Below are 23,456 nucleotides of genomic sequence, written 5' to 3' on the forward strand. Positions count from 1 at the left end.
GTTTAACATATTTATGAATATCTTTGGCATGTGTCTTCTGAAATTTCAAGAGCTATAATTCAACCAAATTACAGTTAAATGATATTAAAATCAGTATTTCCTGTCTTTTGGAAGCATCTGAAGCACTGAGAACCCTGCATAAAGCAGACCGTCCTCTGTGACTCTGTCCAGCTTAAAGCATCAGTTTTCAGAGAAATTAATTGCTCATGATGCCGACGAAATAGATCGTTGGGTTTATGGAGCTCGTTGTTGACTTGTCCATGTTCGTCGCCATGTTTTTCCTGCCGTTAGCCCATAAAAGTCTGTTTCCGTTTCAGAAAATCAGCTGGATTTTGCATTTCGTCGCTCATCACTTTTCTGTTCTGTCCTACCACCTGTCAGCCACTCAGGCTTGGCTGACTCATCCTGTGTGATCACAGAAGCTCCACAAGCACACTGTCTTTAATAAATAAGAGACCTTGTCATCTTCAAAAAGATCCAGAATGGATCTTGGATGGGTACCTTCAGTTTTCTCTTTTATTTTTACCGCTCTTCTTGTTTGAAGAACAGAGAAGGGGGAACAGTGCTGGGCCAGCTTCGGCCTCCGCGTTGTGTCTCAGACCGGTGTGGCCCTGTGTAAGCGAACCAGGAGGCACACTCTAGCCGACTACGTCTGGCTCACGGTGATGGCCACTCCCCTCGACGAAGCCGTCTCCGTTTGACACGGCAGTGAACATTTTGCTGAAGAAATATAGAAGCCATCTGACTGATGATGGCAGGAAAAAAATGGTGGAAGTAATATTCCGCATTGGGATTAACTAATTAAAACTAGAATCTGGGAGAGCGGTTTAGAGATGTACTAGTGGACCACAGCCTGCTCATCAGGAGCCCTGCCCTCGCATGTGGCACAAACGGTGACCCATGGCGGGGGGCGGCAGCGAAAGCGTAGAACTGTCAGATTGATGGAAGTTGGTCTGCTGGTGAGGTACAGATCTACGGCGTGTCGGAATGTTCACACCCAGTGGTCCAGTACGTGTAACATGGAAGTGACTGTTCCGTCACTCTATGCGTATGGCATTAGGCATATTCACACTGTCCTGAATAGAGCAGCACCGTCCATATCCAGAATAGTTCCGTCTTGCCCTACTGAAATTCTATGTCTGTACACGATAATTCCAGGCCTTTCTCCCCGGCTTCCGGCAGTCACCTTTCTACTGTCCAGCTCGCGGACTGGGCTGCTCTTCACTTTCAACTTCTTTGTGTCCTTGGATCTAAAGGGATTCTCTCGTAGATGGCATACGAGAGAATCCCTTTAGATCTGTACTGCATAGAACTGTACTCTTTTTTAAAAAATTCATTCTGCCAGTCTGTGTCTTTTGACTGGGGAGTGTGTAGTCTGCCGGTGCTGCTACAAACTACCACAGCTTGGGAGATGTAAACAACAGAAATTTATTCCCTCACAATTTTGGATGCCGGAGTCTGAGATCAAGGTGTCGGCAGGTTAGCTCTCCTCAGAGGCGTCTGTCCTTCACCCGGAGAAGGCTCTGTCCCCTGCGTCTTCACGTGATCTTCCGCGTGGGCGAGTCTCTGTCCTGATCGCCTCTCCTCATAAGGACACCAGTCATTTCGGATTAGGACCCATCAGAATGACCTCATTTTAATTTAATTACTTCTTCAAAGATCCCGTCTCCAAACGCAGCCACGTTCTGGGGTATTGAGGTTAGGACTTCAACGCATGAGTTTTGGAGAGACAAAACTTGGCCTATTCAGAGAATAGATTCCACTTACGTTCGAAGAAATTAATGATCAAGCACTTTTAGGTCATTTTCAGCATTTTATTTGTTTTTTATGTCTTACAGCTTTTCGTTCCTCGTGTCCACCATTAATGTATCTTCCTTTGTGTGTATTTGATTTTTTTGTAGTGATACCTTGGGATGCTCTTCTCATTTCCCCTCTATAGGTATTTTCTTTGTAGTTGCCATGGAAATAGCACATAATATCATAGTCATAACAGTCTAGCTTAAATTGATACCTGGTTAACTTCAATCACATACAAAAAGCCCTACTCCATAACGCTTTATGCTCTCGGCATCACAAGCCACATCTCTACATGTCATGTACCTGTTTTATGCATTTGTCTTTAAAGCCTGCAAAACATAAAAATGTGGAGTTCTAAATCAAATTTTCACTATAGTGTTATTTAATATAATCACATATATAATTTTATATAATATAAAATACCATTAATATAATTTTCACAATAGTGTTATTTAATATAATTTAATATGATATAATCCTTGTATTTAGTTAACCAGAAAACGTATTTTCATATGGCTTTAAGTAATTAGCTAGTGCCCTTGTATTTCAACGCGAAGAATTCCCTTTAGCGTTTCTTTCGGGCCAGGTGTAGCAATAATTAACTTTCTTAGCTTTTGCTTGTCTGATGCTGTCTTAATGTTTCCCTCGTCTTGAATTCTCAGTCAACAGCTCTTCATTTAGCACTTGAATGTATTAACCACGGTCTTCTGGTAAAAGGCTTTTACTGAGAAATCCGCTGATCGTTTTATCGGGGTTCCCTTGTGAGTGACGAGCTGCTTTTCTCCTTCCACCTTCAAGATCCTGTGTTTGTCTTGTGACAATTTAATATGTGTCTTATTGTGGGTCTCTCCGAGTTCACCCAACTTGGAATTTGTCGAGCCTTTTGGATTTGTATATCTATATCTTTCCTCAAATTTCAAAAGTATTCTGCTCTTGTTTACTCAAATTTATAGTTAAGACAGTTGTTTACAATCTTTGTCTAGTAGGTCCAGTGCATGTGTTTCTTCAGAGACTAAAGATTAATTTGTTCTTTGAATAGGCCATGTTTTCCTCTTTCTTTGTATGCCTTGTGATATTTGTCAACAATTGTGCATAAAAAAAAAGACAGCTACCTCTCCCAGTCTGCATAGTGACATAGAAGAGCCTTACTAACTAGTGGGCTGCTGGGCCTAGACAGCCTAAAATGAAGCCTTAAGGTCCCAGATCTTTCCTGGGCGTGCGTCCTGTCTGGGTCTCTGCGTGCAATCACCTCGCCGCCCCTCCCCAGCACCCCTCTGCCCACATGCTGCTCTAAAATAATTTCCCAAAGACCCTCACCCCAGTGTCTTCTCAGGGTCTTAGGTGCTTTGTCGCATTCGTCTGCCTGTGATTTCTTGCTCCCAGGTACCCACGTGGCTGCGGTCCTTGTGCAGTTTTTAAGGGCAGCCATGTCCACCATCATCTCCCATGGCATCCCCTGACAGTCCCCATCTGAGCTCCCAGTCCGGCGAGACAGACACCAGCCCCTCCAGCTGCTCACAGACAGCCCAGGGCTTTGCGGACGAGCTCCTCTTGGCAGCTCCGTCCTCAGGAAGGGAACCGGAAATAGGCCACTTCCTCTTAACCGCACTGTGCCATGTCAGGGAAGGTGCGGGACAAGTAAAATTCCATCAAGTTTTCTAGCACGGCGAGTGTGGCTTTTATTTTCCCGGGCATGTGCTGGGTTGCTGTGGATCTTCGAATGGTTTCCAGAGCTCCTACAGTTATTTTAGTCTGTGGTTGTTTATCTGATGTTTCCGTGGGCACTCTAGGGCCTGGAGCTTCCTCGTCTGCCATCTTACTGATGTCACTCCCAGCGTGCTCGGTTATTTTTAAATGATACTGAGAAAAGCCAACTCCATTTCTCTTTCCAGAAGGTTGCTCAGTGCTCGACTTGTGAGCCAATCCCGTGCCATGAGGGAAGGTCTGTAGGAGTGCATCACGAGAGCTGATAGAGACCGGCTCGTTTTCACTCCGGCTTCAGATGGCGTAGACAGATTCGATAGGGCAGCATGGGTGTTGGAGTGGCAGCCACTTTGTCTAGTAAGCCGATGATTCCTTTGAAAACTATTCTGTGACTGTACAAAATCCCACCAAGAGGAAAGGCTCTCAGGGGCACTGATTCGGGAGAGAAATCACTTTTATGCACGAAAACTACAGCTCTTTGAGTTCAGCATCGAATGTGCTCGATGTTTGAAGTATAATAGATGATTGCATTGAAACTAGCTGCTGCCTAGGTCTGGATAGATAGTGAACATCTCTGTTTCATCCGTGCGGGACGAAGGAGACGTCCTTTGGTATAAACGTAGGCGTTCTGCCACGCTGCCCTTTGCGTTGTGCCGTTAAGTGTGACCTGTCGTGAGGTTAATCATGTTGAGCAAATGCTTGCGTTTTGTTTTGTTTTGATTTTTTAATTAAATTTCAACCTCTTCAATAGAATTAAGCTTCGAACCCCAAAAACGTTGATATCTTTTCACCAAATGAGGAGTCTCTTTAGGAATAAAAATAAAGGTTTATTTTAATGTAGTTAAACTCTCTGAATTCTTTTTAAAAATCGTATTTTAAGTTACAGTCATTTACGAACTAAATCTGCCTAATGTAAATGTATTCTCTGGGTATTTCCCCAACAGCTACGTAAAATTATAATAATGTTTCTCTCTCTCTAGTGAGCCAAGGAGGTGTCGCCTTGGTCTCTGACATGTGTCCAGACCCTGGGACTCCGGAGAACGGCAGACGAGCAGGAGCCGACTTCAGGTGGGAGACGACGTGCTGATTGAAGAACACGTTATTCCCTAATGCATATGGTTTTTAACTCTGTTGTCCTTCTGAGTTGAAGATATAACTTCTCAGTTATCACGAAGCTTCATTATTAGTAGAAACCTAACGCGTACTGTGTTGAGGTCCAGCCACGCTGCATTGACGCCTCTCACTGTATGAGACAGTGGTAAAAATTTAACTCGAAATGTATATGGTCAAAATTTGTCTCCCGGTTTTATTTCTAATTTAACTTCCCATGTTTTAATTCATTTCGGTGAACGTTTTGAAAAATAGATGGGATAAAAATTTAACCATAGCCTCATAACTATGTCCTTAAATAAACTTACAACGATGAACGTGAGTGGCAGTCAATGCATTTATTTCAGAAAACGTTGACTCCTTTTACCAGGATCACGATGAACTAGAGACTGCTTTCCGCTTTCTATGTCATGAATGCAGTAGTGATCGCAATTGTGCTGTTTCTTTGGATTTTTTTATTTTTTTTAATTAGTTCAAAAACTTAACATTTGCCACGTTACCCCAGCTGGATACTTGTCTTAGGAGTAAACTGCAAAATCAAGTAATAAAGGGAGGAAGACATGTGTTTTTGCTTCCTTATACGCTCACCGTTTTTGAGAGAAAAACAGAAAAATGTATGTGTAGAGAATTCAGCCTGTTAGAGTGAACTGAAAGTTGAAAGAAAGTAGTGATACCGTTGGAGAAGGATGACGGGAGGTTTATCCTTTCTCAGGGAAACGTGAGAAGCGACGGCATTTTTTTGAAGGATGGAGGGGGAGTGAAGTTGTCTTTCTTGGGTGGCTGTAATGAAGTTGGTAAAGTGATCTGTTTTTACATGGAAAGGAAACAGAGGTACAGATTTCCATAGAATTATAAACAAACGTAAACTACCATTTCGCCTTCTGTGTGTGCACGTGTGTCTGTGTGTACGCGTGTGTGCGTTTACACATGAGTGTGTTCACCACGGTAGAAGCTGGTTCTCGGAGCTGCTCGACGCTGACGTGCTTTTCATGGGCTGGTCGTGTCTGTTGTGTTTTGAAAGGAATAGGAAATTGGAATGGCGATAACTTTGATATCGCAAACTTCGAGTAATACATTTGGGAACAGTCAGTGTTTTAATTTAAGTTCCTTCGAAGCAGAGCCCGAGATGGAGATTCTTATTCAGGTGATTTTTCAGAGACTTGCTCTTTCAGAAGGGTTCAGCGGGAGCAGGAAAGGGCGTGAGTAGAAGCTGAGAGAAGGCTGCGTTTGCCTGGAGATGCACCTGCGTCCGCCCCCAGGGCCTGGCTGGAGCAAGGATGGCACCAGCTCACAGGCTCCGCCTCCGGTGGCCCTCCCCTGCCCGTCCATCCTCGCATCCTCCATTCAGCTCAAAGAAGCTCCCCGAGGAAGGGTTGTGTCCAGCACTGCCGGGTCAGTTAACGAAAAGGATGCCGATTGCAGTTAGCGTGTAGCACAGCGTCAGTGAAGGCATTCAGGGACATTACTGCTTTTGAAAACGAAGCAGATAGGTGACATGTAAACATTCTGGCTGTAACCCATAGAGTGTTCTGTCCTGTATATTCCTTTCTTATCTCTAAAGTCGCCTCCTTCATTTTCCCCTCACCCAAGAAAAAATGGTCCACTTGCCTCGTTTCCAAGGACCTCAGCGCATCCCTCGTTCAGGGTTCGGGCCAATGCATTTTCGCTACGTGTTCGCACGTCATTCTTCCACCAACTGAAGCTTCTCCAGGAGACGGGACAGTGACTCGTTCACCTCTGCCTCCTTAGTGACCGAAATGGCGGCCGGCACACCAAGCAGCCCAGCGCGTATTTGGCGAATGCTCTCGCGTAGGAAGCGAAGTGCCCATCGGTACTGTCCTCCTGGAAATTCTTTCCAGGAATCTAGCAACTTCTTTAGCCTATTTGGCAGAGCTCTGTTTTAAAAGAAAGTGAATTAAATCCTATCTGACGGTGCATGTGATTCGAACTGCATCGTCTGGTAAAGAAAGGTAGATGAACTGCCTCATCCTCGAAAGTTAGCAAGGAGTTCAGAAACGCTGGGTACCGGTCTCTGTTTAGTATCGGAGCAGTGATGAAAGGCTTGTCATTGTCGCAGGGGAACATGCTGGCCTTGACTTCATTTCCTCCTCATAATGGCCGTGCTTCTGAAGGAGCTGGACTTCAGGGTAAGCACTAGCTCTGAGGGGACACCTGCGTTGGGACACCTGGGGAAAAGCCAGGCCAGGCATCCACGTGGCCTGTCAAGGAAGAGGTGGCGTGCCTTATCTCGGATGAGACTTCCAGTCTTTCTCTTTCTTAGGTTCCTGGGTAGTCTCTATTTTGTTTATAAGACCCCGAGTTCATGTCAATCAGATAATATAACAGCTGGGAAAATGATTCAAGTGATTCAATTTTCTCTAGAATTAAATATGTAAGTGTCAAATATTTCTGCCACATATACACACATTGCTGTGCTAAGTTAAATGTAGTCGCTTTTTTGGATATTTCATAGAACTTTCTCCCTAGATGATTTTGTCTGTTGTGAATAAAGGCCGTTTTATCTTTTATTTCCAATCCGAATATCTTTTACTTCTTTTCCTCGCTGAAGGCACTGGCTAAGACTTGTGTTACCAGGTTGATCAGAACTGGTGAGATATTCTTGTCTTATTCCTGAACTTAGGTAGGAAACATGGTTTTCGTCATTCAGAGTAATATTGGTTGTTTTTCATAGATTCCTTTTACCAGGTTGAGGCAGTACCCTTCTATTTTTAGTTTGTTAGAAATTTTTACCAGAAATGGATATAAAATTTTATCAAAAGCTTTTCTACATCTATCGAAGTGATCTTTTTGTTTATTTGTTGATACGACGAATAACATTGATTTTCTGACTTTGCATTCTGGGATAAAATTCATTTGGTCATGATTTATTATCCTTTTTACATACTGTTTGATTTGATTTGCTATTTTTTTAATTGTTTGCATGCACGTTCATAAGTGATATTGGCCTATAGACTTTACTTGTAAACTTAATCTGGTTTTGCTGTCAGCATAGTATTGGTCTCATAAATTTAATTGGAAAATATTTTCTATCCTTGAAGGTCCTGGAAGAGTTTGCCTAGAATTGGTAATACATATTCCTTAAAGTTTTGGGAGATTTGTCAGAGAAATTTTATTATGAGAAGGTTTTTAAATGACAAATTGAACTTATTTTCTGCTTATAGGCCTACTCAAGTTAATGTCTCCACTTGAGAAAGCTTCGATAATCTGTATCTTTCAACTCATTTTTCAACCTCATCAAACTTACCGGCATAATGTTATTAATAATATTTCCTTACTGTCATTTAAATCAATATATCACAGTTCTAATTTCCGATGTTGGCGATTTGTGTTTTCTGTTTCACCTGACCCATCTGACTAGAGATGTGTCAATGTATTGATCTTCTCAAAAAAAAATTGTCTTTCACTGATCTTTCTCTATTTGTTTTCCTTGTCTTGCATCCCACTGATTTCTGCTGTGGTCTCTCACTAGTGTCTTTCTCCCATCGTGATAGGATTTGTCTGCCCTTTTTTTCCATTTCTTAAGATCGAAGCTATAATTTAAGTCCTTTTTTTCTCTAATGTGAGTTGTTAGTGCTATAAATGTCACTCGAAAACTGCTTTGACTGCATCTCATTAACTTTATGTTTTCCTTTTTGACAGTTCACAATACTTTCTATTTTCTCTTCAAATTACTTCTTTGATTCACACGAGTTGTTTACAAGTGTACTATTTAGTTTCCAAATATCTAAGGATTTTCCAAGGAATTTTTGTGTTCAGAGAACATATAGGACATTTAGAGGTCAGAGAACATACTTTCTATTATTTAAATCCTTTTAAATTTATTGAGAATTGTTTTCTGGCCTAGAATATGCTCTATCTTGGCCGAAATTCCATGGACGCTGGACAAGAACATATATTCTGTCAGCATTGGGTGGAGGCGTCTATCAGCGCCAACCAGGTCAAGTGGTTGACAGAGTTGTTCCAGTCTTCGGTATCCTTACAGATTTTCTTACCACTTATTTTATCTGCTATTGAGAGAGGGGCAGTGAAGTTTACAATCGTGGATCTATTTCTCAGTACAGTTTCATCAGTTTTCGTTTCATGGGTTTTAAAGCGAGGTCATTACACACACAAATGTGTGAAATCACATGCACGGCTTTGCTGCGAAGCGACCCTCTTCCTTCTCGGTAACATATTTTGCTCTGAAATCCACTCTGTCAGCACAGCCGCTCAAGCCCCCTTTGGTTATGGTTACTGTGGTAACTCTGTGTGTGGATTTCCTATCTGCTTTCCGCACTCAATCCGTTACACTACTCTTCTTGGTTAAAATATCTATATTTTTAAATTCTTCACTCACATATTGTTAAAAAGGAATGAATATTTTAATAACCTTTTATCTGGCAAAAAAATTATTGTTGGAGTTATAAGGAGAAAGAACATATGAGCCATGCTAGTTAGATATTTGCTAGATCGCAACTAATTAGAGCTCAGAGTCATTCCTGCTGGTATTTTGGGACTGCGTCGCCGTTATGGGCATTAGAGGCGCAAGCTCTTCATTTGGTCGTCGACTGACCCCACCCACGTGACAGTAGAATCTCCGTGTGTTCAGGTGTAGGCCAAAAGGTCACGGCTTTAACCTTATGACCATTAAGTGAAAGGACATGTGAATGTGCCTCACATATAATGACTTCACTATACATTTTGATATTTTGAACAGAGGGAGGATATTCTTAATTGTTTAAATTACTTTTGAGACTTTTTAATGAAACGATTCAGATTTGTCTAAATGCTTATAATCAAAACTAATGACTAACATATAATCCAAACTAATGACCACCATTGTCAAGATGAGTGGATAAAATTCATTTGTAGTGAGCGCTGTAATTATGTGTAATTTGGAGCTGTTTTTATTTGAAAAGAATTACATTTATTAGGTTTGTAAAATATTCCTCATCTGATTTTGTTTATATTGTTATACTTATTTCCGTGAACATCTTTTATTCATAGACAGTCTAAATATTAAGTCCAATATTATCTATAAAGAATTGTAGATACATGAATCCCCAAATGCAAAGCTTTCTTCTTTGAATTTACATCAATTTTGAAACAGTTTTCTGAGTTTTCTTGACCATCAACCACTCTCTAAAAGACAAAGCCTGGTCATTAGAACTGAAGACCTATGAAAAGTTTGATAGTAAAGTTCAGATGCCGGTTTATGCGGGAGGGAGACCGTGATGGGCTGTCATGCACCCATCTCCTGCGCTGGTGGGACATGCACCCTCTGTGTGGGCAGGTGTAATCCTCCCCATTTTCATGAATGTGGCTGTTGAAATGGTTAGAGCTGTGATTTGATACTGGATCTTATTGACCTCGAAGCCTGTGTTGACCCAAACAGTTTGTAATTAGAAAATTTACGATGATTAAATTTGTCACCCGGTCACGCAGGACCAATGGGCAGCCTGTGCTGCTCGTGGACATCACAGAGTAGCCGTGAGAGGCGTCAGGGTCTGGCTGAGAGCCAGCCTTGAGCCAGGCGTTTCAGGTCGTGCTCCTTAGCATGGAGCTGCCTGGGACCAGAAGGAGAGGCGCCTTGTTCTGGTCACTGGGAGGGGACGTCACACGCTAACTCGTGCGTAGGATCCACGCGGACGCTCAGCAGCCATGCTACACACTGCCAGGTGTTAGAGGTCCTTTACATGTGTGTGTATGTAATGTACATATTGTGTATGTTATATGTGCTTTTGTAAATATTACATATCTGTATCGTATTATATGTGTGCGCATATATACTCACAAATTATAGAATCCTAAGATCTTTACAGAATTCTTTATCCCATTTTAATAGGTGCAGATACGGAATTCAGGGACCTCCCCGATTTCTCTAAAATTTAAGCCACTTCTTTCTTTCCACGCCCTCTCTCCCCTTCTTCCCCGTCTGCCCCGCTCACTGACCTCCGCAGTGGGTCCCGTGAGCACCAGCCCTGGGCTTACGCAAGCTGCGGTTCCTGCCCCCGATTCCCGCAGTGTGGCTGCTGCTGTCCACACTCTGTCGGAGTCTCGGCCCTGACCGGCTTCCCTCCTGCCCCGCCCACAGTGCCCAGGGCAGCTGTCACCGAGCAGGGCAGGCTGACCTGGAAGCAGCTGCTGCGGGGCTCGGAGAGGGGAGGTTGGGGAGCACTCGCGATTGTCCCGTGGTCCCCCAGGGGTTACTTTCCGTGGGTCGGAGTACAACCCACTTACCTCTGCCCTCCGCTTTCATGCTGCCTTCTGTGTATAGTACAAGGAGTCTGCACCCCACCTTCCTCCCTCGGGGACCCCAACTTTTCCAGCACCTCGTCTTGTGCCTGATTTTGGTGTCCGTCACCTAGAATCACCGCGGGTGATTGGAACATACATTTTCATTACAGCGTTTCTGTCATGTCGGGTCACGAGACGCTGAGGGAAGGGGCCGGGCCTTGTTGGCCTTGCGCCTGGAACCTGAGCCCCACCCAGGGTAGACGCTTTCTTCTGCTGGACTGTGCTGGGCCGACGCCACCAGGCCCGGCGCTGGGGACAGACAGTCATAGCCTCGTTAGTACCCTGCCAAACCAGCTGAGTCATCACCGTGGGTCAGAGAACAGATGATCAGCTTTTCTTCACACATGGTTTACACTCACAGAGGAGTTGGAAGGGCGGTAGTTGTGCCTTCCGAACTGAATCTCAAATTTACGAGATTGGTGTTTATGCATCACCATCTGAGCGAGTAACTTTTGTCCTTACAGCTTAGTATGTGGTTTTTTGTTTGTTTGTTTGTTTTTTTCTCTAAGGGATCTCACAGAAATACGCGTTATGCAGTTAATGGGTAACAAACGGAATTATGTGTCGCCAGATAGAAGTAGAAACTGAGGTGCATAAAGGGAAAGTTACACGATCAGTGCAAAGCAGGGGAAAATCCATAACCCGAGGCCCTTCGTAAAGTGCTGCTCCCTTCCGCTGGTTTTCGCTCTCGACTCCATCCTTTTCTCGTGCATGATGATTTTCCGTGCGCTCAGCGCTGCGGTGAGCTGTGTGGCTTCTCCATCGTAAGTCCGCTTCGTGCCGGCACAGCCACCTGCCCTCGTTCCACGCCAGTGTAAAGAATCATGTGTACAAATAGCGTGTAAACCAGAATGTAAATGTGCTTTTTTCCTTAAGAACTGCTTTTTATCAAAGCATTCTGTGGACGTGTTCTTAGGCGGCGGAGGCCAGAGAGAAACACGGGTAAGCTGTAGCCACGGCAGATTCTGTCCTGCTCAGGGACGTCAGCGACTTACCGTCTCTCGGTGGGGACACACCCGGGGGACTCTGGTTACCTCCTTCCTGTACAACCACCTGTTTTCTGGGTTTGTTGAAAAAAAATTTTTTTTTTTACTTTTTTTTTTTTAACTGCTATAACGGAAAATTCAATTCTATTCTAAAGTGGAGCAGACGCGTAAGCTGAAGTCGTGGTGTCCTTTTTAGTATCAGCTCCTTTGGCCCTTGTGTATCCCTAAGACCCCGCTCATCATTCACGTCGCCGGCGACGCGCCCACGGCCTCCACGCTCCCGCCGTCGCTCAGAGACGTTTCACTGTGGGCTGCACGTGGCGGACACAGAGGTCGCCAGGCCCGCCCGCGCTTCCTCGGTGCCCCGGGGCCTCCTCCCGACGGCGCCCGGGAACGCGCTCTCTCCCCACGCTGCTCATACTTTTCACATTCACTTTCTTTTCGCGCTCTCTGATGGCTTTCCTTTGGTAGGAACCCAAAGCTGGCCCAGTTACGTGTGTCGCTATGACCGGAACTTAACACGTGTGACGCATGTGCGTCATCCGTGTCCCCCACGGGAGCGCGACCTCCACGAGGGGCAGACTCGGTTTCATTGATTATTCGTTCTCAGCACCAAGTGTCCTCCTCGGTCCCCAGGGAGTGATCAGTAAATACCTGTTAAATCATTTATTTCTTTTACGTGAGGAATGCATTTATATTTACATATCATTAGACAGCGATCAATGTCGGTTTGACACGCAGAATTTCGATTTACTCGTGAATTTTCAGGAATCTATTTTTCCCAAAGAAGGTGTCCGTCCCGCATTTCCTGTCAGTCCTGCGCTGGGGACCGAGCCCTGCTCTTTCCAGCCGGCCCCCCACATTGCCTCTCGTCCTCGTAACAAGGAGGGAAGTGTAGGCGCCATTGTCGCTGCTGTTAAGAGGTTACTCACCTAAGCAGCCTGCTTTCTTCCCATCAGATAACAAAAATAAGTTCATTAGCAAAAGGAAGCAGGTCGTGAGGGTGCACACGCAGCGTGGTGGTGGGCACACGAAAGCTGCTGAGAGAGTAGGTCTCAAAAGTTGTCACCCCAAAAATAAGGTCACTGCGAAGTGGTGATGCGTTCACCGTTCTTACCGTGGAAATCATTTCACAACCAGACAGGTATCCATCCGGTCACGGCCGTGTGCACCTTGAACTTACGGCTCCCCCTCAGGCCATCCCCACGATGCGCGAGGCGCCCGGTGCACAGAAGGCTGGACGCTGACAGCTGCCGGACCCGGACCCGTGCAGGTGTCGCGAAGGCCGGGGACAAGGTGAAGGGCCCCGGGTGTCCTTGCTGGCTTTGCTTCTCAGTCGGGTTTTCCCCACGCGTTGACGTAGCCTCGAGCGAGTGGCTTTTCGTTATCACCCTCTCGACGTGCGCTTGCCGAGCATCAGGCACCGTCGCAGGCCCCGGCACATTCTGTGAGCGGAGCGGGGAAGTCAAGGCACGTTGGAGGGCTCCGGACAGTTTCTTCTCTCGTTCCTTTTCTCGGAGCAAATGTCATTTCTGTTTCCTAAAGTAAGAAAAAGATAGCTCCAAATTCCTCTGACTACAGTTTTCAGGAAACGTTTAGCACCTTTCTCCAGAAACTACCTATTTAATTTTTTTAGGGGAGGTAAATATTGTTTTAATGATTAAAAAAAGTAAGAGGGAGAAAGAGGGGAACAGACAAAAAAGGAAGGGAGGAGGGGGGACGGGGAGAAGCAGAGACAGCGACCGCGCGAGAGACACCTGAACGTAATGAGAACGGTAATAACATTTGCAAAGTGAGCTGAAATGTGCATGTGAGCCCCGTGAATTCAGATGTGCAAACTGTAATTTTGTTCACATTGGGACCGTCATTAATTTCTGTGTTAAGATCTCCATTTGGTCCGGGTCAGAAAATTGGGTTTAAAGTCAGTCGTCGCTTCTCCCTTTGCGGGTGATGTTGGAAGCCAGGGTTAAGGACAGGCCGGCAGGGCTTGACTCTCCACCTCACCTGTGCCCCTCTGATCCCCGCCAGGATCGTCCCCAAGCCTCCGGCGGGTGGACACCTGGTCCTGCCGAGGGCGCGTGTCCCAGGGGTGTGGCTTCTTCCCCGTCGGTCACGGCAGCCAGCGTCCAGGGCCGTGGGCCCTTCAGGAGGACCAGCTGTGTCGCCGCACGGCCCAGGGGCGGGGCCTTCTCCATCCAAGGCTCACCCTCTGCCACTCTGCAGAGGCGGCAGCCGAGGACATGGAGCCTGCGCCGTGCGGTCGTAGCTGGGCCACGAGCGTGAGTGTGCGCTTGTCCCGGGGGCGCCCTGTCTGCCCGGGCACCCTGGTCCCTGCATCCCCACCGCTGCCAGCACCCCGGCCCACGGTGTGCGTGACTTCGCGCTTGCTCTGTATGGCGGGAACGATGGGATGCCTGGGAAAATGTTTCAGGGCTGACGGGCGGCGCTTCGAATACGGAAGGCTGCGTCTTTAACTTGTGCCCTGCCAGACCCAGGATCCTCGGGGGGTCGGTAAAACACAGGTGTGCATACCCATGCCTGCACACGCTCGCACACATGCTCACACATGTGCACACATGCACATACACACATACAGAGATACACATATGCACGTGTGTGCACACACATGTTCACACAGAGACCACAATGCTTGCACATGTGCATGCATGCACATATTATGCACACATACAGAGATACACATACACATGCACATGCACATGCACACATATACACACATTCATGCACAGAGACACATACACATGCTCGCACACATGCACACTCACACATACACTCACATGCACACACAAATACACATGCACACGTACATATATATACACACACATAAACATATACACAGATACACATATGCATACACGGACAGGTATATGCACATGCACATGTATACATATATGCGATGTACACACATACACATATACGTACCAACACATATACACAGCATACACATATACACATACACATACATACATGCATGCACAGGTACTCACATGCACACGCGTACACACAAAAATACATACACATAGATACACATATCCTATAACACTTTATATATTATCCTGCTATGTGTCCCTTGGTCTCAAGAAAATAGCTCATTTAAGCAAAAAATCTAAATCTTTGATAAAGTTTGGTTCCAGATAAAATTTCCACATTTCATTTGTGCTTATTTTAAAAGGACAAATATGGCAAGTGCTGGCTTGAGCTTAAATCTAAAGAACAGTTATCTGTTCTGATTTTTGTGTTTTCAGTTACTTTAGAGTGAAAACAGTATAATGTATTTTTTCTCTTTGCTGGAGACGCAGAATGTTTAAATGCCCACATGCGGTGCCTCAAAATCATTTGGATTCCTTTTGCATTTATGAATCTTTAAGTGTGATGTTTGAACTGGATATTTTTTTAAAACAAAGATGCAGCTTATCTGTCTGTCTTCTTACCACTCCATCGGTGACCATTTTGACAGCGCTGAGTGGGGAATGGGGAAGTTGGCTGCTTCGTTAGACTCGAAAGGCGTCGACCAGTGTCGGCTGCAGGAACATGAGGGTTTCTCTGTCCGGCCGTCGGTGTGACCTCTGCTCATTAGCGGATAGTTGGACATCACAGCTAAAACACCCCGCACGTTATCTGGGATTCTACTTTAATCTAAGCAATGCCAGCGTTTCTTTTTCTTCTCGAGAAATAAGTTATAGTGCCAGCCTTCAATGAATGCACAGAGAGTCATTATCTAGGAAAACGGTATTTAGAAATAGTTCATTTTAGAACGAAACCATATTAAGAAATAGTTCATTCACTTAGAAAGGTTCTTCAAACTGTGTAGGTAAAGTCTAGTAGACAGTGAAAAACGAAATGTCTATAGAATTCACAGGGGAATGAAGAGCTTTTCAGAAGTACTAAGCATTGAAGGAGCAGAAAAAAAATGTGATTTTCTCTATTCTACTCTATTTAAAGCACAAAAGTATGTTGTTTTAAACGTTTAACTTAAATTTTACCATTTGGATATTGATCATCTATATACAATATATGTTGATCTTACGTAAAGTCAGTTTTCTCTCATTTCTTACAGTTTCCAACTACTACCAATCGTCAAAATTGCGCAACATAATTCATCTAAGGTTTTCTAAATTTACTTGCCAGTGGGAAGGTATTAATAGTTTCCTTTGTTCCCGAAATTTTCTTCTGAGTACTTTTCAGAAAACCAAATTACATTTCCTCATGTTATACATGTAACTTCAAATATAGTAATCGTAAAATTAAATCATAAATGAAAATTTAGTTTTTTATTCGTTTGAAGTTGAAAGTGTGCATGGATTTTAAATTGAACTGATTTATCTGCTAGGTAAAACCAAAGCAAAAGATTAAAATAATAAATTGGAAATCGAGTCATTACGCGTTTTTTCGACCTCAGCCTGGTTCATCGCAATGCGGGGCCCACCTCTCGCTCTGCTGTTGGGGTGATCTCCCCTGTGAGCTGTTGGGGTGATCTCCCCTGTGAGCTGTTGGGGTGATCTCCCCTGTGAGCGGCTCTGTTTTCCAGCCTACAGTTGAAGTAAGCACTTTTACTAGTAAGGTTTTAAAGATTTTTTAAAAAATTTAAATTATAAAGTAATAAAATCAGAAGCGATACAATTATTGGAACATGGAAAGCAAAGTATGCTCGCGATGATATTACTGCTTTAAAAATAGTTTTGTGCCTATTTTTCCTGATGTAGTTGACTACGATTCTATTATTGGACCCTGTCATAGCTTCCAAAACACAACTCTGGCCATATTTTTCAATATTTGGGGTGATGAATATATATTTCATAGTCAGAAATGAAGTCGAGTTATCAAATAGCGGTGATAAGATTCAGGTTCTAGTACTTTCCTACACTTCGCTGAGCACATCCAAGGGAACTCGACTGCACGTGTGGGAAGCCACACGTGAAGGAGACAGAGGTTCTGGCGTATGGGGGCGCCCGCCCCCGAAGCGTAGGGTCGCCGAAGGGGGTGGTGACTCCACTGGTCTGTCTTTACGTTTGACCGCATCCGGAAATTGTGTATGAGCATCTCCGTTCCAGAGGGCCATATAAAAGGCAGACTCTCCATGCCAGCTCTCCCTCAGCCATCATGAATTGTACCTTCTGGTTTACCTTCTGAATGGCGCTGACGACACTCTTCGGCTTTCTTCGTGCTTGATGTGCCTCCTGTGCATTTGTTCCTCCCTTGAATAGACTGTTATCTCCATGACGTGGGACTTTGTCTTTTTAGCTTCTATACCTTTGGTGCCCAGAATAGAGTGTGGCACATGCTGTGCATTCAATAAAAATGAACTAAAAGGACGATGGAAAATGTGAAAACTGAAATTTAGGTAAATGGAACGAACTAAAGGTTGGAATAGAGAATACGGACAGATAAGAGTTGTTTTCAAACTAAAATATATATATTTATTTTATGTATTTAATGTAGTTCTGGGGGTTTAAGCAAAGACACATGAGCAGGAAAGAAATTATGAAGGGAGATGTCTAAAAACTGTAGCTGCCTTAAATCACTGTAACGACTGACAATGGCAATGGTGTCGACGTTCTGGTTTGTACATTTTTCACTTTCAAAAATAATGGGCATCAGGCGCCAAGCGAAGTGCCTCGCAGGATTCCTGCCGTGCGGCGCCCCTGCCGGCGACACTCGGTGGGAGGCTTCGCAGAGCGGGAGGTTCGGGCCACCGCGCACTTGACACGCCCGAGCGGTCCAGGCGGTTCGCACGGCTTACGCTTCAGGAAGCCGAGAGGCCCCTCTAGAAACGGAGCGCGCTCAGTGTGGTTTACTCCAGAAGGCTTCCAATCGCTCTGACCCCGATTTGACGAATTTTAGAGATATCCACGACCTTCCCTAGAGAAAGTGTTGTACGGACGTGTGGGGAGCGTCTGTGTAATGCTACCTGGATGACAGTCACTCTGATATTGTAGAGAATGTCTCAATAACCAGGAAAGAAAAGCATCCGTGAATGTCCCCCATTTGCTATTAACTTTCTCCCTGATGGGGGCGACTCTGCGTTTCTTCATGCCCGTGTTCATCGGCGTCAGCCGCAGGGTTGTCAGGTGGAAGACACGTCGGATTCCCTCTCGGAGCGACAGGCCCGCCAGCCCTCGGATTTAATGCACCTCATCTGACTATCGGGGTCCCTGGCGGAAGGGGAACCAGGCAGTTCTTGCTTTTCTTGTACCGAGCCTTTTTTTAACCTGGTCTTTTTCAGCCTGTTTCTGTAAAACATTTACTCACGTGGAATGATATCTTCTCGCTTAAGCCACCACACACAGGCCACCTTTGTTATTGTCTCTGTTTCAGAGAAGACACGTTAAGGTTCACATATTTATTTAGCCACGAAGTTGGCAGAACAGGTCGGCGCCCCGGCCTGGGACCGTACCCCGCTTCGCCTCACCCGGCTGTCCCCGTGAGCGATCTCTACGGGGCAGCTTCACGTTTGCTCCCGACTGATGCCGTCACACAACAGCAGCGCGGTGCTTTTGTTAAAGACGTCTTCTGTGAATAACTGGGGCTGTTTTCTGTTTTGTAATTATTCAGGGTTGGTGCAAACGTGCAGTTCTCCTGTGAGGACAATTACGTGCTCCAGGGATCCAAAAGCATCACCTGTCAGAGAGTCACGGGGACACTGGCTGCGTGGAGCGACCATCGGCCGATTTGCCGAGGTGAGGAGGGCGCGAGGCGGGCATCACCCAGATTCTGGCCGTCGTCGGGTGGGCACGCTTCTCTGCGTATGCGCTGGGATTCACGCACCAACACTGAGGCTAGACAGTGAAACTCGGTAGTGCTGCGTGTTTTCGTAGCGATGACGGATAAGAGAGATTGGTTGCTCGATGTTTGTTGGGAGGCTGACGTGTCCAGGGTTACTCACGGTTCTAAATTTCAGGAAAGATACGACCAGATCTCATCCTCCAACTCACACTCATTCTCAGCGTAACTGGGCAGTCGTCCGTCTCCGTGTGTGCACACAGCCTGCACACGTCTGAGAGCACGTTACACGCCAGCTCCCTGCTGATCCAGAACGATCCTAGTCGGGGACACCGGAGTCACTGCCGGGGTGGTGATATCGGTGACAAAGGGAGTTTGTCAGCGTGATCTCAGGTCACCGTGTCAGTGGTAAATTCTCTTAAACTGATCTCCGATAATTTTAGCAGAACACAACATGTCACCACCCTCTTCTTCTTTAAAGAGGTCAAGCTATCGAGTTGTCACTTCTGTGAAGTAGGTGAACAGTCTGCCAGACTTACAGAGGCCACGGTGAGCCTGGCAAGAACCGTTGGCAGTTTCAATACGAAAACGTAATCAAATTCAAAGTAAAAATTAGAACTTTGTTTTTGTTTTGTTTTGCATTTCGGCCATAAAATAATTTGAGCAAATTGTCGGTTTCGAGGGGAGAAAAAAGTAGCACTAAGTTGATCGAGGAATCAAAAGGCAAGTTTTATATATAAGACTATCTTATCCTTCTAGTCTTTTTCGGGCAAATGGATTTATCAAGTTTTATTTTAAACAATGTCAGTTATTCGTTATAAAATGAAGTAGTTACCAAATACATTGCTAGCTTTATCCAAAGTAAAAGTCCAGTATTGCACATTTACTCTACGGTACCCCTTACCTCTAACCACTGGTGGCTTTTTACGTGTAGAAAACACAGCCATGTAGCATCCGGGCACGCCTGCGGGCGGCGTGGGGTGGGAGGGATCTGGCTGCAGGTGGCCGTGTCCTGTGAAACGGAGGTCCTTCCTGGACAAGCACTAATCCCCGGTCAAGAAAATGTGAATGGCTGTGTCCTGCTCTTTTCTGTCACGAGACTACTTTGTATATTGTGTAATACTAAAAAGCGACATTATTAGGTTTTCAAAGGAACCGTACAAAATTCACGTTCCCACCAAGTGGCGGTGATGCACAGTGCTCCCAGTTACAAATGAGGACTCAGGGGCGGGTAGCGTGCTTCCCCTGAGGAAAAGATCGTGCTTTTATGCTTTTATTTTTTTCTCTCTCTTTTACACCAGAAATATGTCATTATTTTAAAAGCCCAAACCAGACAAAACTAGTCAATACACATCTGTTTCAAATTGATACTTCAGAGTAACGTAAAGGAAATCTGTGTGTAGGGTATTATTTGATTCCTATTTTTTATGCCATGGCTTTGCCGGTTTTTGCCCTGAGTCTCAGGTCAGATGGAAACACCGTGTCGGCATCCCGCCCCCGTGGTGCCACCGGACGCAGAGTCAGACCCTCGGTGCTGAGCGCACAGCCGCTCCGTCCAGGTTAGGGTCTGGGGGTCCCCTCCGCCCTGCTCAGCTCGCCGCCACCCTTAGGATTAGGCGCCTCTCAGTGTCCTGCTCTCATAGACTCCTGAGTCCTACCCAGTCACATCTGAGAGGAGGGAAGCTCCCTCAGGTCCTCCGCCCGCGGCGCGGCTTGTTCGGGCTGGTGTCCTGTGAATGTGACATCACCGCTCACCTCTGTCCTCCACGTCCAGAAGCAGAGTGCTCGCCTGACTCACCTGCTCCTCCCTCCCCGGCTGGTGGGTCCTCACACCGGGGGCGCTTTCATCTGCACGGGGTGGTCCTCTGGCCCTCGTTCAGTAGATCACTTTTAACTTTCTGAAATAATGAGCAGTGATAACTGAAAACAGTCCTTAAGAAAGTGTTTTCATAGAGGACATGTGTATCAAATCTGTACGCTTTCACGAGAGCGGACGGTGTCTATATAAATATAGATATATAGTAGGTTTTTAAAACATCGTTTCTTATAGTGCCCCAGACACCATCCGCTCTCGTGAAAGCATAGATAGATATATATAGATAGATATAGATATAGATATAGATAGATATAGATATAGATATAGATATAGATATAGATATAGATATAGATATAGATATAGATATAGATATAGATATAGATATAGATGATATAGATATAGATACAGATATAGATGATATAGATATAGATATATCTGAACTAGTACAACATTAGACAAAAAAATTAAAAAGTCCTGAATCTCCTCAGTAGAAGAATTTGAGATTCGCTCTTTAGAATCAGGTGATAAACAAAAGTCTAAACCCGAGAGAAGCGTAAACCAAATGGAAATGGGTTTCTCTCCCATAAACTAGTTCGGGGGCAGAGAGCACGGGACTGGATGGCAGCTCGGTCTTGGTGACGAGAATTTCCTCAGGACTCACGCAGGCATCCTGCGGCCAGCCCCGCACCTTCGTGGTCCAAGGTGGAATCCACGCCCAGGTCGCAGGTGGGGGAAGTTGAGAGTTGTTGCATCTCAGGGGGCGTCTCCCGAGCACCTCGCATGCGTTTCTGCTCAGTCCCGTTGGCCAGAATCCAGTCACTTAACTTTTACCTGGTGAGACTTAGAAATATATGTTTGATTCTGGACAAATACACAACAAACAGTTTTTATTTCCATGGAGGAAAAAGAGACGAGAAGAATATATATTAAGAGAAAATGGCCATCTCCGAAGCCTTTGACCACTCAGCCGAGGGGACACACTTCTGTAAGAAGGAGAGAGAGAATGAATCATTGCATAAACGCCCTATTGATCGACTGATCGATTGATTGATTTGCTTACTTATTTATTATCTGTGCCATCTGCAACGAAGCGGGCGAACGCGTCAGGCCGTGGTTGGGCCGTCTCTTGTGTCCCTTGGCAGTTTCGTGTCAGGGAAGGATTTTAGTTTTAAGCGATAAAGATGAAAAAAAAAAGTAGAATGCTGTGCACACAAAGCCCTACACGCGGCCTGGAGAAGCCGCCTCTGCACGGACCCGGCTGAGACGAGGAGCTGCCCGCACCCCAGCACCCGAGCCCGCCTCCCGGGCGCATGGCTCTCACGGGAGGGCAGCCTGTCCTCCCCGCCCCCGGTCTGCACGAGAGTCCTGTGCACCCCGCGGTGACCCCACGTACGGTGACCCGTCAGCTGCTCCCACAGACCAGTGTCCAGTGTGTTGGTGGCCGTGTGGGCTGGTCCCATCAGAGCTCTCCACCAGAAAGACGGAGCAAAATCACACGTGTAATTTAAAAATATCTAGTAGCTAGATTAAAAAAGTAAAAAACAGGTGAAGTTCATTTCAGGAACATTGATTTAGCCCCAAATTCCAAAAATCCTCTCATTGTAACTTACATAGTCGATATACAGGTTGCGTTTTATCTCCCCTCCCCCTTCCCCCGCCCCCACACACATAAGCATCTTGGAAGCTCAGTGTCCACTTCACATTTGCAGGGAATTCAGCTCCGAGCAGCCACACCGAAGCGCTGAGCGGCCGTGGTGTGCGATGCCTCCAGGGACAGCGGGACCCCGAGTATCTAGCTCAGCCCCCGAACCCCACTTTCCTCCTGACTGCGGCAAGTCATCGACGCCCCGTACGTGCGAGGGAAGGCGTCAGCTCGGGCAGTCGCGCCCTGCTTTCCCGGTGGCTGCCCTCACGGCGGGACATTCTTCGGTTTCCCGATGGGCGTGGGCAGCGTTAGGGACCCTGAGTCTGGCACCGTTCCCACCTTCACCTTCGAACACTGTCCCTACTTGTTTTAATGACCGGTTCATTCATCAGGGATCCAAACAAGTGTTTTTAAGTGAAGTTTGGCAACTGTTTCTCTAACACGATAGATTCGTTATAGGGGGACATCTTGACATGAAGCTGAACAGTATGTCAAGTGCCACACAGAACAGAATCTAGGAATAGTTACTTGTTTAGCGACAGGCGCCACAGGTGCGGGCCTCCGGGCTCACCGTGCGCTCCGTGCGGTCGTGGGAGTCAGCGGCCTTTCTGTCGATCGCTCTGACAGCTGGTCTGAAGTCCCCCGCCTGTCAGACGCACGGAGATGCCTCCGGTGTGTGCTGTCCTAGAGGAGACTTCAGATCCCTTGATTCAGGAAGGGCTGAAGCTCAGGAGACTTCAGATCCCTCCATTCACGAAGGGTCTCTAACTCTTCTGCTGGGCTCCTCCCGAGGAACGTCTGATGAAGTCGCCTGATGAGCGGCAGCGAGTCAGAATGACCTCGCATATCCGGATGCAAGCACTTGGTAGCTGGTGCTTACATTAGCTAATTAACTCTGAGGACAGGGGACAGTACCCTTCCTTCCTGTTACTGCACGGATGAATGGTCGTCACAGCCCAGTAATTATCCAAGTGAATTCGTTTGAAATTATGCCTACTTCACTTAGGGATGTGAAAACAGCTATAATTTTCACAGGATAAAATATTATGAGCCATTTAAAATTATTTAAGTATCTTTAACTGGCAGTAGATTTTTAAAATAGCCAAACAAAAAAGAAGAGGATACAGTTATTTTTTTTTTTTTTAAGTGAATCTTCCAGCTGGCATTTCGTGCCGTCAGAGTTTAGGGGAGATTTACGTGTGGAGCTTCCTTCAATGCTAGTACACTGCGATGTGCAGAGCTGACATTTCTCGTTGCCCAGTGCATCGCAAGGGCGCATGAGAAAAGTTAAGGGTCACGTGTGATCGTAGCTGGCTAAGTGGGAGGCAGGCTGGGCCGCCGGGGGTCACAGAGCGAAGTCGTC

At 45.8% G+C, this 23,456-nt stretch overlaps 1 protein-coding gene across 1 annotated transcript in view; it reads left to right on the forward strand.

Annotated features, from left to right (window-relative positions):
- The window catches only part of CSMD1 (CUB and Sushi multiple domains 1), a 1,293,618-nt gene that overhangs the window by 960,085 nt on the left and 310,077 nt on the right, over positions 1-23,456 (forward strand). Inside the window, exons 8-9 of the mRNA XM_039877340.1 lie at positions 4,482-4,569; positions 18,465-18,589. Of these exons, the coding sequence (XP_039733274.1) occupies positions 4,482-4,569; positions 18,465-18,589 (213 nt within the window). The remainder of the gene's footprint in view (positions 1-4,481; positions 4,570-18,464; positions 18,590-23,456) is intronic.

The sequence above is a fragment of the Pteropus medius genome, unplaced genomic scaffold (genome assembly GCF_902729225.1).
Source record: "Pteropus medius unplaced genomic scaffold, Ma_sr-lr_union100, whole genome shotgun sequence".
Taxonomy (NCBI): Eukaryota; Metazoa; Chordata; class Mammalia; order Chiroptera; family Pteropodidae; genus Pteropus; species Pteropus medius.